Source organism: Microtus oregoni, unplaced genomic scaffold (genome assembly GCF_018167655.1).
Source record: "Microtus oregoni isolate MIOR12 unplaced genomic scaffold, Mior012 000200F_ref0000295, whole genome shotgun sequence".
Lineage (NCBI taxonomy): Eukaryota > Metazoa > Chordata > Mammalia > Rodentia > Cricetidae > Microtus > Microtus oregoni.
Window position 1 is genome coordinate 203,208 of NW_024544859.1, and position 12,577 is coordinate 215,784.

The 12,577-nt window shown below is 49.5% G+C and overlaps 1 protein-coding gene across 1 annotated transcript; it reads right to left on the reverse strand.

Annotated features, from left to right (window-relative positions):
* Window positions 1-623: 623 nt before the first annotated feature.
* On the reverse strand, window positions 624-9,740 carry LOC121445507 (fibroblast growth factor receptor 3-like). Its single transcript, XM_041647638.1, is given in 17 exon segments — window positions 624-684; window positions 686-765; window positions 933-1,038; window positions 1,184-1,321; window positions 1,515-1,585; window positions 1,666-1,788; window positions 1,906-2,093; window positions 2,172-2,282; window positions 2,358-2,479; window positions 2,702-2,835; window positions 3,161-3,348; window positions 3,849-3,993; window positions 5,668-5,858; window positions 5,938-6,061; window positions 6,588-6,772; window positions 9,135-9,188; window positions 9,482-9,740. Coding segments are annotated over 17 exon segments (2,232 nt in total). The 5' UTR covers window positions 9,693-9,740.
* Between the last annotated feature and the right edge of the window lie 2,837 nt (window positions 9,741-12,577).

Sequence of the window (12,577 nt, forward strand, 5' to 3'; positions counted from 1 at the left end):
TGTTCTGAGAGGTAGTTTGGGTCACAGACAAGCATGTCCAAGCCCAGCTGCCCTCACACTGGGAAGGAAAAGGTAAGATAATTAGTCCTCCTAGGGCCTGAGTCCAGCACTTTGTACTAGGGACCAGCTAAGATTCCTCACCAGTTATTATCTCTACCCCGACAGAGACAAATCTCATAACCAGTCCCCACAGAGAGTGAGGATGTGGCTGTACAGATGCCAGAATGGAAGGTAAGTGGCACAGGTGTGAATCAGAACTGGTTATCTCTTTATTTTTTGGAAAGTAAGTTGTTTGCATTAACAAAACTACTTCTGCCAATGTGGGCTGACAAACCACATGCTGGGATCCAAGAAAAGTTACCCTGAGACACTGTACTGGCACTGCTAGCTTATAGGCAAGAGACAGCCACCAAAGTCAAGGGCTCAGTAATAGTACAAAAAAATAACAAGAGTAAGTTCACTGCTTTTTCTTACTAGGTTTGAAACATAATAGTCAATGCTATAAAACGAGGAAGTGTCACATAAGAACTGTTAACCCTACAGCAAATACAACTTGTAAAGACTCCATACATTTTATATACATAAACATTAACTGGGGCTTGGTCTATGGGATTCTTGGCCCCTCATGTCTGAGGCCTCCAATTCCTGGGTTGGGTTGGGGGTAGCAGGTTGTGGGTGAACAGTTATCTCTAAGGAACTGGGGCTCCTGGTATCCTCATCACCTGGCAAGCTCTGCTCAAAAGGCACTGATAGGTCCAGGTATACCTGTTGGTAGAAAAGGTCATAGGACTATGTTAGTATGCATCCCCTTGATCCCATGGCCATCTATGTTCAGGCTGGCCCTTGAAGGCCAACCCCATTACTGGAACTTGGAGGAGCAGCCCGCCCAGGAATCAAAGAAGGCAGAGAGGGCAGGACTGAGTGGTACTTACGTGGGTTGATGTCACAGTGAGGATGCCATCTAAACTCTCTACCAGAAGCTTGAAGGTGGGCCTCTGTGAAGGCACTGCATGCCAACATTCCCGCATGATCCCATACCTGTGGCAAATATGACTGTGGTTTCTTGGCCTGTTGTCCATCCCTGCCTCACCCAAGGCTACCAGCCTCCTATCAGGAGCCCTGGTAGGAAACCAGCCACTCCCAGGGACTAGTTAGAGGAGTGCGTAAGGAATGCTTTGCTCACAGGTCATGTGTGCAGTTGGCAGGCTTGTGCATGCGGTAGCCATCTTTCAATAGTTTGAAAAGCTCTTCCACTGGGATGCCAGGATATGGTGTGCCCCCCAGTGTAAAGATCTCCCAGAGCAGGACTCCAAAGGACCACCTGTATGGAAGTGAGGGCAGAGGCCTGTTAACAGTTTTACAACAGGACAGGTTACCAATGGGCAAGGAGGGGTGTGTGGATGAGAGGCATGGCAGGGCTATGCTGTTGTCTCAAATGAGACAGAATACAGCCTAAAGGCTGTGATAGGTGTGACTTGGGTCTTGCTATCCCCATCCTATGTTAGGACACATACACATCACTCTGGTGGGTGTAGACTCCGTCAAACAGGGACTCTGGTGCCATCCACTTCACAGGTAGCCGGCCCTAGGCAGAGGGAGAGTTGTTGCCTGTCAGGTGTCCCCTGGTGGAGCAGAGCACCCCAACCACCCTGAAATGGGGCTCACATCTGTGGTCTTCTTGTAGCATTCCAGATTGTGCACATCACGGGCCAGGCCAAAATCTGCAATCTTCATCACATTGTCCTCAGTCACCAACACGTTTCTGGCAGCCAAGTCTCTGTGAATACACTGAGGAGGCAGGAAAGGAACCTGTGCTAAACTGACACCTCCCTAGCCTAAGCAAGCTTGACATCCACTCTTCCACTCAGAAAGACCCTACCTCGCCTGTGCCCCAGCTCTGCTCACCTTCTGAGAAGCCAGGTACTCCATACCTCGGGCCACCTGATAGGCATAGGACACTAGATCTTTGCGGCTAAGCTGTTTTTCTGGCAGCCTGGAGGCACCATAGTATTCCATGCTTAGGGGCCTTTGTGCCCGCAGGAGCTCCCGGAGGTTACCCTTGGCGGCATACTCCATCAGCACATACAATGGCCCTGGAAGCACAGATACCTCGGAGATGTTGTGTGACTCAGGGGTCCCAATCTAACTGTCCACCCACCTGCTGTACTTACCACCCTGTGTGCAGGCCCCCAGCAGGTTGATAATGTTCTTGTGCTTGCCAATAGCTTTCATCATCTCCATCTCAGACACCAGGTCCAACAAGTCCTGGTCATTGGCATCATCTGTGTTGAAAGTGGGACTGTCAGGTGGTGGTCCTGCAGCCCCCACTGCCCTGTGCTACTTCTCTCCCTCCTCACCTTTCAGCATTTTCACAGCCACAGTGACAGGCTTGACAGTGTTGTCCATGTTAAAGCCAACAGCCTCTGCCATAAAAACCTGGCCAAAGCAGCCTTCTCCTAGAGAATTACCAAGTGTCAGCCTGTCCGAAGAAGCAGAGGCAGTGAGTATGTGCCCAGGACCCCCAGCCCTCATGGCCCTCTGCCACTGCATCCATAGCTGGCAATTGGGCTCTTGCTCATGAAGACAGAGTAACCCGAGTCTCACCCTGGACCCCACCTCCAACAGACCTCTGCCTGGTAGCCATCTAGCCCCCAGCCACAGAACCTCCTCCAAGTATACATAAAACCCCACCAGCACTGACCGAGTTCTAGATATTTCCCACTTTGGGTCGGCTGGCAGCTCAAGCTCAGAAATACTGGCCGTTACAGTATGTTCTCTTGAAACTGGGTGGACGATGTGGACCAAGGGTATATCAGAGTTCATGGAGGTCACCTGCTTGGATCATTGGGGATAGGTTGGTGCCAGACAATGGATGCTGGGCATTGGGAAAGGTTGAGGTGGTGTAACTTCCAGGAGTAGCAAGGTCAAGTCCATGTGAGGCAGTATGTAGGGCCAAGAAGAGGGATGCTCAAACAGTGGTTACTGAAGACTCAAAGCTGTTTTGAGTAATGTGGGATCCATGTGGAGAATAGGAATAGGGAAGGGTCAGCTCATCTGACTGCAGAGAAATGAGTACCAAGCAGGCCTCAGGTACTGCTGGGACTTTAGGAGGTTCAAGGTACAACAGAGAGATCAAAACTTGGTATCTACTTTCAGTTACCTGTTGCTCAGGTGTGAAGCAGAAGCTATTGTCAACATTGGGAGACCTCAGGTTCTCTCTCGAGACTCTACGCAGGTAGCAGAGTGTCACAGTTGCAGTCACGATTAAGATGGAGAAGCCCACCCAGAAGCTGATGGTGCCTGCAGATGACCTGCCAGCCGCACTACTCTCTGCCAGCTCTCTCTCAGCTGCAAAGACATAAATGTTGGGGCCTCATCCAGCCTTGTGGGACTTCCCATTGCCCTGAGCTCTAGGTACCTGTTGGGGAGCAAAGCTACTGGGATACTCAGAGTTTGGTGACCTACATCCCCAACTCATATTGGTAGTCCAAAACATCTATGAGTCAGCAGGGACCAGACTCAGGAGAGAAGCCTGGCAGAGCCAGAAGCATCCACACCACCACCAAGGCTCCCAGGAGATCCCAGAGCCTCAAGGCTAGACTGTGGAAATCCAACTAGAGGATTGTGGGGGAGGCCTTTGCAAGATCAAGACAAGGCAGGGTGACACTCCCATACCAAGCACAAGGCCAGGGTGATTACCACAGGATGGACTGCAGTAAGTCATAAGTGCACCCCTGCTGTCCCTGTCCCTGGCGGCTTTGTTATGTTCTGAGCTAGCACCATAAGAGGACAGATGGAGCAACAGCACCAGCACCAGCACCACCAGCAGCAGCAGCAGCAACAAATACCTGGCAATACCTCCAGCCATGCAGAGTGATGGGAAAATCCAAAATAATTGCCTGCCAGACAGGTGTACTCCCCTGAGTCCTCAAAGGTGATATTGCGCAAAGACAGAACTTCTAGCTCCTTGTTGCTTGTGTTAATGCCTGATGTCTACAAAGAGAGAACAGAAATCAACAGGCAAGCACCAGCACATCCCTTTGGGTACCACAGCACAGGCCACACGGAGATGATCAGACAGGCTTCAAGGAAAATGCCACCTCTGCTACCACCTTGACAGCTACAGCTCTACCACTGCAATGGATACCCTCTACATCCTGAACCAAGGCACGGAGCCTGAAACCAGTCCCTCTATTGGTGGATAGTTCCCTGTCCCAAGGTAAGCATCGGGCACTTGGGCAGCATGGTGCCACAAAGAAGCAACATGCAGAGATAGTACAGAAAAAAAGATGGGCAGACAGATGTATGGAGAGAAAACCAGAGGAAATCAGTGTCAGCCAGAGAATGGTGGGAAGTCGATGTTCTGAAGCAGCACAGGGTTCTGAAAACTTCTAAGCAAGAGAACAGCACAGACCTGAGGGGCTTTGAAGGAGGTAGGAAGTCAGTGCTGCCTGGGAGCTACCAGTATTATCAAGGCATCAGAAACAGAAGATGAGTCAGAGGTGGGTCAGTTATCACCTACTTGAGGACTGTGAACATACCACCAAAATGCCTTCTCAGCCATGCTCATGAAATTGATGGCTCAACAAATGTACTTGCCCCATCCCATTCTGACACACTGAAAGATAAAGGTGTGCATCTGCCTTCAGATTGTCACTGATCCAGGATATCTCTAGAAGACAATGAGGACAAGACAGGGCAAGGGAGATGCCAAAGAATGGGTTGGGAGAGGAAGCACTGGAAAGCTGCCTGAAGCAAGGCACATAATGGCAGTGGTGGGAGTGGTTTCAAAGACTGGCCTCCTTCATGTCCACTCTCCCTACACACACACACACACACACACACACATACACACACACAGAGAGAGAAACACACAGGAGAGAGAAACACACAAAGAGAGAGAAACACACACAGAGAGAGAAAGAGAGCACACACACACAGAAAAACAGACAAAGAGAGAAAACATACACACACACACACACACACAGAGAGAGAGAGAGAGAGAGAGAGGGGGGGGGGAGGGAACCCATACTCTTCAAATCTTCATCCCAAGGGTCATATCACATCAGCCTGTGCTCACGAAACCACACACCCACAGTGGGAGCTACACTGGACATGGCCCTAGTGGTCTCTCTCAACAGCCAGGATACCAACTCCTGCCAAGACCTGTTCTTCTCTCCATCAGACCTCCAAGTCTCTCTTTCCTGTGTTGCAAAGCCCAAACTCTCTCTCTCGTGGCCCCCACCTGAGGCTATGAAGCAAAGCTACAGGCAGAGGGAGGCAGGAAGAGTCCGTCAAGGCAGGGTGGGGCTAGAGCTACAGTGAAGGCAGCTGGAGAGTGGACAGCCAGTACTCTGATGTCAGAGGGTACTAGTACAGCAGACATCCCCCTGAGCCACCACAGCTATCGCCCAGAGAAGCCTTCTGTAGGCCCAAGCCTCAGAGCAAACAGGGAAACAAGTCCTATGGGAGGGCACAAGTAACACAGAGCCTGCCTGGAGCTCAGAACAGGTGATCAGTTCTGAGACTCAGGTGCCCCTTCCCAGAAACCCCAACACGTGGGTCCCAGTCCCAAGGTATTCCTCAGCCGAAGAGGGACTTAAGGACCAGGGCAAGGCACTTCCAGCTAACCCATCCACCCAACCAGCTGCCAACAACAGAGCCCACCTTGAGTACGATGACATAGGGCTTGCCATCCGGACCTGTCTTGCTGCCATTCACCTCAACATGCTTCAGCCACTGGATGTGTGGTTGGGCATCACTGTACACCTTGCAGTGGAACTCTACATCACTTCCTAGGGTGGCTGTCTGGTTTTCTGGCAGCCCAGCCTGCAAAATGGGCCGATGTGGGAAGCGCTCTGGAAGACACAGACAGTCGGTGCAGTGGGTCCAATGGCCTGAGGCTGACCTGCTTTAGTCACCCAGCCTGGCTCTTACCCAGTACATCCAGTGTGTAAGTCTGCTGGATGCTCCCAAACTTGTTCTGAACCACGCAGGTATAGTAGCCACTATCAGAAGGCACCACACTTTCCATGACCAGGCTCCAGTGCCGGTGCCTAAGCTGCAGGGAAAGTTAGTAGGTGAGTGACTGTGGATGCCCAAAAATGTGAGCCTGTTTTCATCCTGACAGATAGTTAGGCTATGCAAACATACTTCTGCTCTTTCTTTTGTAATATAAGGTTACCTAGGAAGTGACTGCTTTCAGGATACTTGGTCTAGAGTGGCTTCTCTACTTAAACAACAAAAAGCTAATAACTTGATACCTCAAAGTGTTAAAGTAATTAACTGTTGTACCTGTAGTTTGTATCAAGTTAAGGAAGACTTTTGTTGCCTTTTTCTCCTTTTGTATTTGGATATAAACATATAAGGAAAACTAAACAGGGAAAATTTCAGTATTCACTGGAATGCCCTCCTGGTACTTTTCTATGGTTTCAGTTTTATTACTTTTCACTTTACTTCTATTTCTAAAATCTCATGCTCCTACCGTGGCAAGAGGTATTTTTGTCGAGGCTGGTCTACGACAAATGATATGGGCTATACCCTCTGTATCCAGGCCCTACCTATCTGTGCCCCTTTCCCAGACTTACCTTGATGCCCCCCATGCGATGCTCCCCTCTGAATTCCTTGCCATTCTTCAGCCAGGAGATGGAGGGGGTGGGGTTGCCAGCAGCTGCACAGTGGAAGCGTACCGTGCTGGTGGCTGGCACAGCCAGCAGTTTCATATCCATACGGTCTGGCCGAGTCCAGTAAGGGGCCCCTGATGGCAGAAATGCTCATAACAGCACGATCAGTACACCCTTACAAAGCTCCCCTACCAGCACACCCTCAAGCCTCATCCCTCATCTGTATTGAGACTGCTTTGCTTTGTCTGAACACTGCATCCACAGCTGTCCCACTCTCAGTCTTGGGCTATTCTCTTCTCTCCATCTGAGGCAGGCTCACAGGTGTAGGGACCCAGGAAGTAGAACCCAGTAGGATGTAGATCCTGGGAGGCAACTAGGCCAGGTCATTCCACCAGTACACCAAACCTGAGTCAGCCTGTATAGTGCCCAGTGAAGGCAGGTACCCTTCAGGTCATGCTTCTCCTCCACTGAGTTCCCTCCTTCCTCTTGGTTGGGTGGAGGATGTTGTGGTGGACTATCAATTTAAGATGTGTTACATCTTTATATGTTGTGGAACAATTGTTTCATGATGTAAAGATGTATTTCACTCTTTTATGTTGTATTTGCTTAACTTGGTGAAGCTGTGTTACTCTGTCTGGTCTAATAAAGAGCTAAATGACCAATAGCAGGGCAAGAGAGGGAAATAGGCAGGCTCACAGGCAGAGAGGATAAAGAGAAGGAGAAAGTTTAAGAAGGAACAAGAAAAGAAAGAGGAGGATGCAAAGACCCAGTCACCCAGCTACACAGTCAGCCACAATTAAGAAGTAAAGAAAGGTATATAGAATAGAGAAAGATAAAACCCCAGAAGCAAAGTGTAGATGGGATAATGTAAGTTAAGAAAAGTTGGCTAGAAATAAGCCACGTCAAGGTCATACAATCATAAGTAATATGTGTCCGTGTGTTTATTTGGGAGCTGGGCGCTGGGCTCCCAAAGAGTAGAACAAAAACAACCAGCAACAGGATGCCATATGTTTGGACTCATGAGGAAGCTGAGGGAGGCAACAAATTTCCAAAACAGAGAACAAAGGCCGGGGCAGGGTCTTCCACAGTGACTCAGAGGGCCCTATGCATCTCTGGGAGGAGGAACTGACATGTGAAATAGGAGAAAAGTGTGCAGACACTGGAGAGGTGTCCCTCCTAGCTCCGAATTGCCCCTCCAGGCTCCAAATTTGGCCAGTAGGCTTGAGAGAAGAGTGCCACAATGGGAGACTACAGCAACTTAATGGTGCCCAATGCCAGGTAAGGTCAAGAAAGTGACCCTTCAGGCACTTTACCTAAGTGTTTATGGTGCAAAAACACTAAATACAACCTGGGAAGTCCAGGATGACAGAAGAAAACAGGAAATTACAAACACATTGGTAATTGTTGGGGCAGAAGCTAGAGATCAACTGGGTTAGAAATTCTGCTCTGAACAACCTGATAGCCAAAGTTGAAAGGGAGAATGAGAAACTGACCCACTTCTCAGGACTACTACCTTTTTTTGGCTTCAGTCCTAGAATCTAAGTCCATTTTTATGAGGGTTGTGAAACCTCAAACAAGTCCCTATACCTGCTCTCTTCACCCGCACACACTCATAAGACTCATTACCCTGTTTTCCCATTAAGTTTGTCTCTCTGATTCCTCTCAGACCCTTGTCCACTCTACCCCAGAAGGTTCTAGGTAGTCTGAGGACTCAGTTAACACCAGCCTAGTCTCAAAGTCATAACCATTCCACATACGATGTCTGGACCCATGATGTGTTCTCTCTCTCTCTCTCTCTCTCTCTCTCTCTCTCTCTCTCTGCCCAGACCCTGAATTTCCTGTAAACAACTTGTTATGCTTGCAGCTGCTCCTCCTGCTGGTCTGCAGCAACAGCCACTAGTCCTGTGAATCTGCTGTCAGACAATGGTTTCTACCCTGTCACCTGTATTTTAATAAAATGCTGATTGGCCAGTAGCCAGGAAGGAAGTATAGGCAGAACAACTGGACAGGAAGTAGAGGTGGGTCAATGAGAACAGAATTCTGGGAAGAGGAAAGCTCTTTCTGCCATCCTGGCCCTGCCACAAGATGCAAGATGTGAATGCCTCTCTGTAAATGGTACTGAGCCATGTGGCTAACACAGATAAGAATAATGGGCTAATATAAGTTCTGAGTTAATAAGAAGCCTGAGCTAATGGGCCAATCAATTTATTAACTAATGTAGACCTCTGTTTGATTTCTTTGGGACTTAACGATTGTGGGAACCAGGCAGGAAAGAAACCCAGACAACATGAATCCCTGGATCTATGTACTCATCAGTGGCAACCTGAGCTCTTTGCCTGGTTTACTTATGTTCCTTCCCACCAGAACTTACCAAAATTCCTGCCGAGTAGCCCTGCCTCCTCACTGCCCCTGGGGCACTGTCTACCTGTAGCAGTGCCCCTTAACAACAAGACTACAGGAAGGAAGCAGCCTGATCCTGACCAGCTCAGTATGCCTAGGCTCTGATCTTACCTGTGTCTTCAGCCACGTTCTCACCATCTTCTTCATCTCCTGAGGATGGAGCATCTGCAATAGTTATAAGCAAGCAGTGGTCCTGTGACACTCCTACATCCAGAGACCTGCTGCTCCCTATTTTGAGAGTACACTGCTCTCCATCTTTAGGGACCACTGCTTCCTGCCTTTGCAAGGCCATTCATTCAAATAGCACAGAATTGGGGGCACCCCCTGTGATGTGGAGAACTAAGCCAGCAACACTCTTGAGCCAGGGATACTGGAACCATGCTGCCTAGGACTGCCCTGACCTCCCTAGCTATGCAGCTGCTCAACACAGTTGTCAGCCCCAGCCACCAAGAACTTACCTGTCACATGCACAGTGAAGTGGCACAGGACATCCTGAGTGAGCTGCTGCTGGCACGTGTAGACCCCGGCATCATCATGGGAGATGTTCAGCACTTGTAACCTCTGGGGCCCCACCAGGATGCGGTGGGAAGCTATCAGCTGGGTGTCATCCTTAGACCAGACAGTGCAGCCTGTGCCGGCACCTCTAGGCACAGAGCACAACAGCTCCATGGTGTCCCCGCAGCCAAAGACCACTTGCTCTTGCTGGTTAGGCTCAGGGCCTGGGGCCTCTGTGGATGAAATGGACAGCTGTGAAACAGATTCTTCAAAGTAGCATGCTGAAGGCCCATACTTTGCTTTGCAAACTAGCAAAGCTATGGCAGGCAAGTGAGGGGCATGCTCCTGGGGCTTGGGGTTCTGCCAGACAATGTTCAAACCAGGAGTGGGCAGACTATTTTAGTAAGAGCCCAGGGGTGTCAGTACCTCAACTCTGTTTGTGGTGTGTGTTAAGGTTTCTGTCTCTGTCCTGGAACAGGAAGCTGTCTTCCAGGGATGATATGGAAGAGACACAGCTGCTTAGGACCAGCCTAGATTGGATTCACACATTCGAGGGTAGGAGCGTGATGATTAGAATTATTAAGCAAAGAGAAACAGAGATGAGAGAGAAATAAAAGATAAAACACAGAACTGCATCAGGAGGGAAATTTAGTGAATACTGAGCCACCCCTTTATTTTCCATATATCTTTTCATACCCCACTCCAAAGAGGTAAAGGAGGAGGCAACAGACTTCATCAACATCACAAAACAAATAAACAGAGCACCTCTGATCTTTGGTCAAGATGAAGCTGATACACCTCTGTACTTAAAATACCAATTAACCACTCTAGGGCAGGACCACTTGTTTTGTAGTCACTTTTGTCAACAACTTTGAAAAAGCAAAACAAGCCCCAACTCTCTGACCTCTAATCAAGGTGGAATGGACTCACATCTGTGTGCCCTGACACACAGCAGCACTCCTAGTAGCTGAAAGACCTGAAAATGTCAAGAAGGGTGGGGGCAGCTCTATGGTACACACCTGCCTGGAATGTCTGAAGCTTTGAACTCCTACACCTGGGGTTCCCGTTTCACAAATGAGGACCATGGTTTGGCTAGGGGAAGTCAGGGGGGCCATGTGAGCCAATTGGAGCTAGAATCAAAGTCCAGTGGAACAATCACCCATCCTGAGAGTTAAGAAACTGGAGTTCTTGGATGGTTAGACACAGGTAGCCATACATCTCTCCCCTACCCAGATGGTGCCCAGCTCATGAGGAGACCCAAAGGCCTCACACCTAGGGACACACCACCAGCTGGTTATCACACCCAGATTTCCCTGCTAGGACCTAACAATGACCATCACAGGCACAGATGGGCTCGGGGTCCAGGACAGGGGCAGGTAATCCTGCTGGTCAGACCTCCTTCCTTAGATTCAGATGGACTGGTTAACATGTCACTTGCCATTCTGCAGATGCATAGCCTACATTCAATGCCCAAATGTCCATTCAAACTAAACCAGTACCAGTTCTGCCCATCCCAGAGTCATCCCACCAAGATTCCAACAGCCGGATAGACTGTCCTCAAAAGTATCCATGAAGCTTGTGTCCCATGGAGCCAGGCAGATTTTGTTTGTCCCTGAGTGGGCCTCACAGTAAAGGATCTTCTATCCTGACCTCCAGTTCTCCTACTGCCATGTCCTATGGAGGCAATCCAACGCTGGAAGCTTCCTGAGGCACCAAAGAAGACCAAGAACTGTCTAGTCAGTGGCCTCAGGGCAACCATTACCCAAAAGCAACAGTTGTGATTTAGTCTGGGCAAGACAAAAGGTCAAGCTATTCACACAAGTACTCTCATCAGGAGAGTGACTGGGGAAAGACACAGCATTCCACAGGATGGAGAGGCCAATGTCTGGATGTATGAGGTGGGGAAGAGAAATAGCCCTGAATCAGCTGACCTGACATTTGATCTATCCACCCATCCTGTCCACTAGGAGCCAGCACAGCCCAGATATCTGGAATTTGGGGGCCTCAAGCAACAGCAAATCCAACCCTGTGATCCCATTCCAGTGTCACAGGGCCTATAGGAGCTTGTGTTGTGAGTTATGCAGGTAATAATTTGATGGTCAGAGGTTACCATAACATGAGAAACTGTATTAATAGAAAATTAGGAAACTGGAAAACCACTGCAGGCTGCTCTCTACCCCTACTGAGAACCCAGAACCCAGATTGCCCTGCCTACCAGGGGTGGCCAGTGTGGTTGGGGCCTAGCCCTGCTCCAGAACCCTTAGGTCCAGCCAGCTCCTGCTTGGTGATTTATGTTCCCAGAGAGAGTCAGCCATGTCTTTGTATTTTCATTGCCAGGCCCATCTAGTTAAGGAATAGGATGAAGTTTATTGGCCTGTAAACTCCCTGGGTGGGGCAGGGCTGCTGCATTTCCACCAATCCACCTTCATTGCCTGGAGCACAGAGAGGGTCCATGCTTTCCTCTGGACCTGAGATCACTGACAGACACAGGGAATAATATCTTCTCCTAAAATTGATATGGTCCCTGTCACTGGCCATTTGGCTCCTGGGGAAGCACTAATATGAAAGCCGAGGCTCAAAGAGAGTGCTGATTTCCTGACAACTGCTGTCATACCAGCTGAATGGCATGCACACTCAACCTTCCAGTCCACTTCCATTCACCAAAAAAAAGTTCCAGGCCAGGCAGTGGTAGCTCATGCCTTTAATCCCAGAACTTGGGAGGAAGAGGCAGGCAAATTTTTGTGAGTTCAAGCCAAACTTGATCTAAAAGAGCTAGCTTCAAGATAGGCTCCACAGCTAGAGAAAAACCCTGTCTCAGGAAAAAACAGGGAAAAGTTCCAGGAGACCCCAGCTGCTGAGTTAGAAAGGTACTTGAGGTGCTTGCCCCCACTTGCACCTTCCTGGGAGGCTGAGCTGAGCTGCCATCAACTGGGTGGAGGAGAGGGAGGCCGAGCTGTGCCACCAGGGTACAGAAGCCAAGGTTTAAAGGAGTGACTGCTGGGACATCTGCTCCAGTGGGGAAACAGCTCACCGTGTACTGTGCGGCACCATCAGGCCAT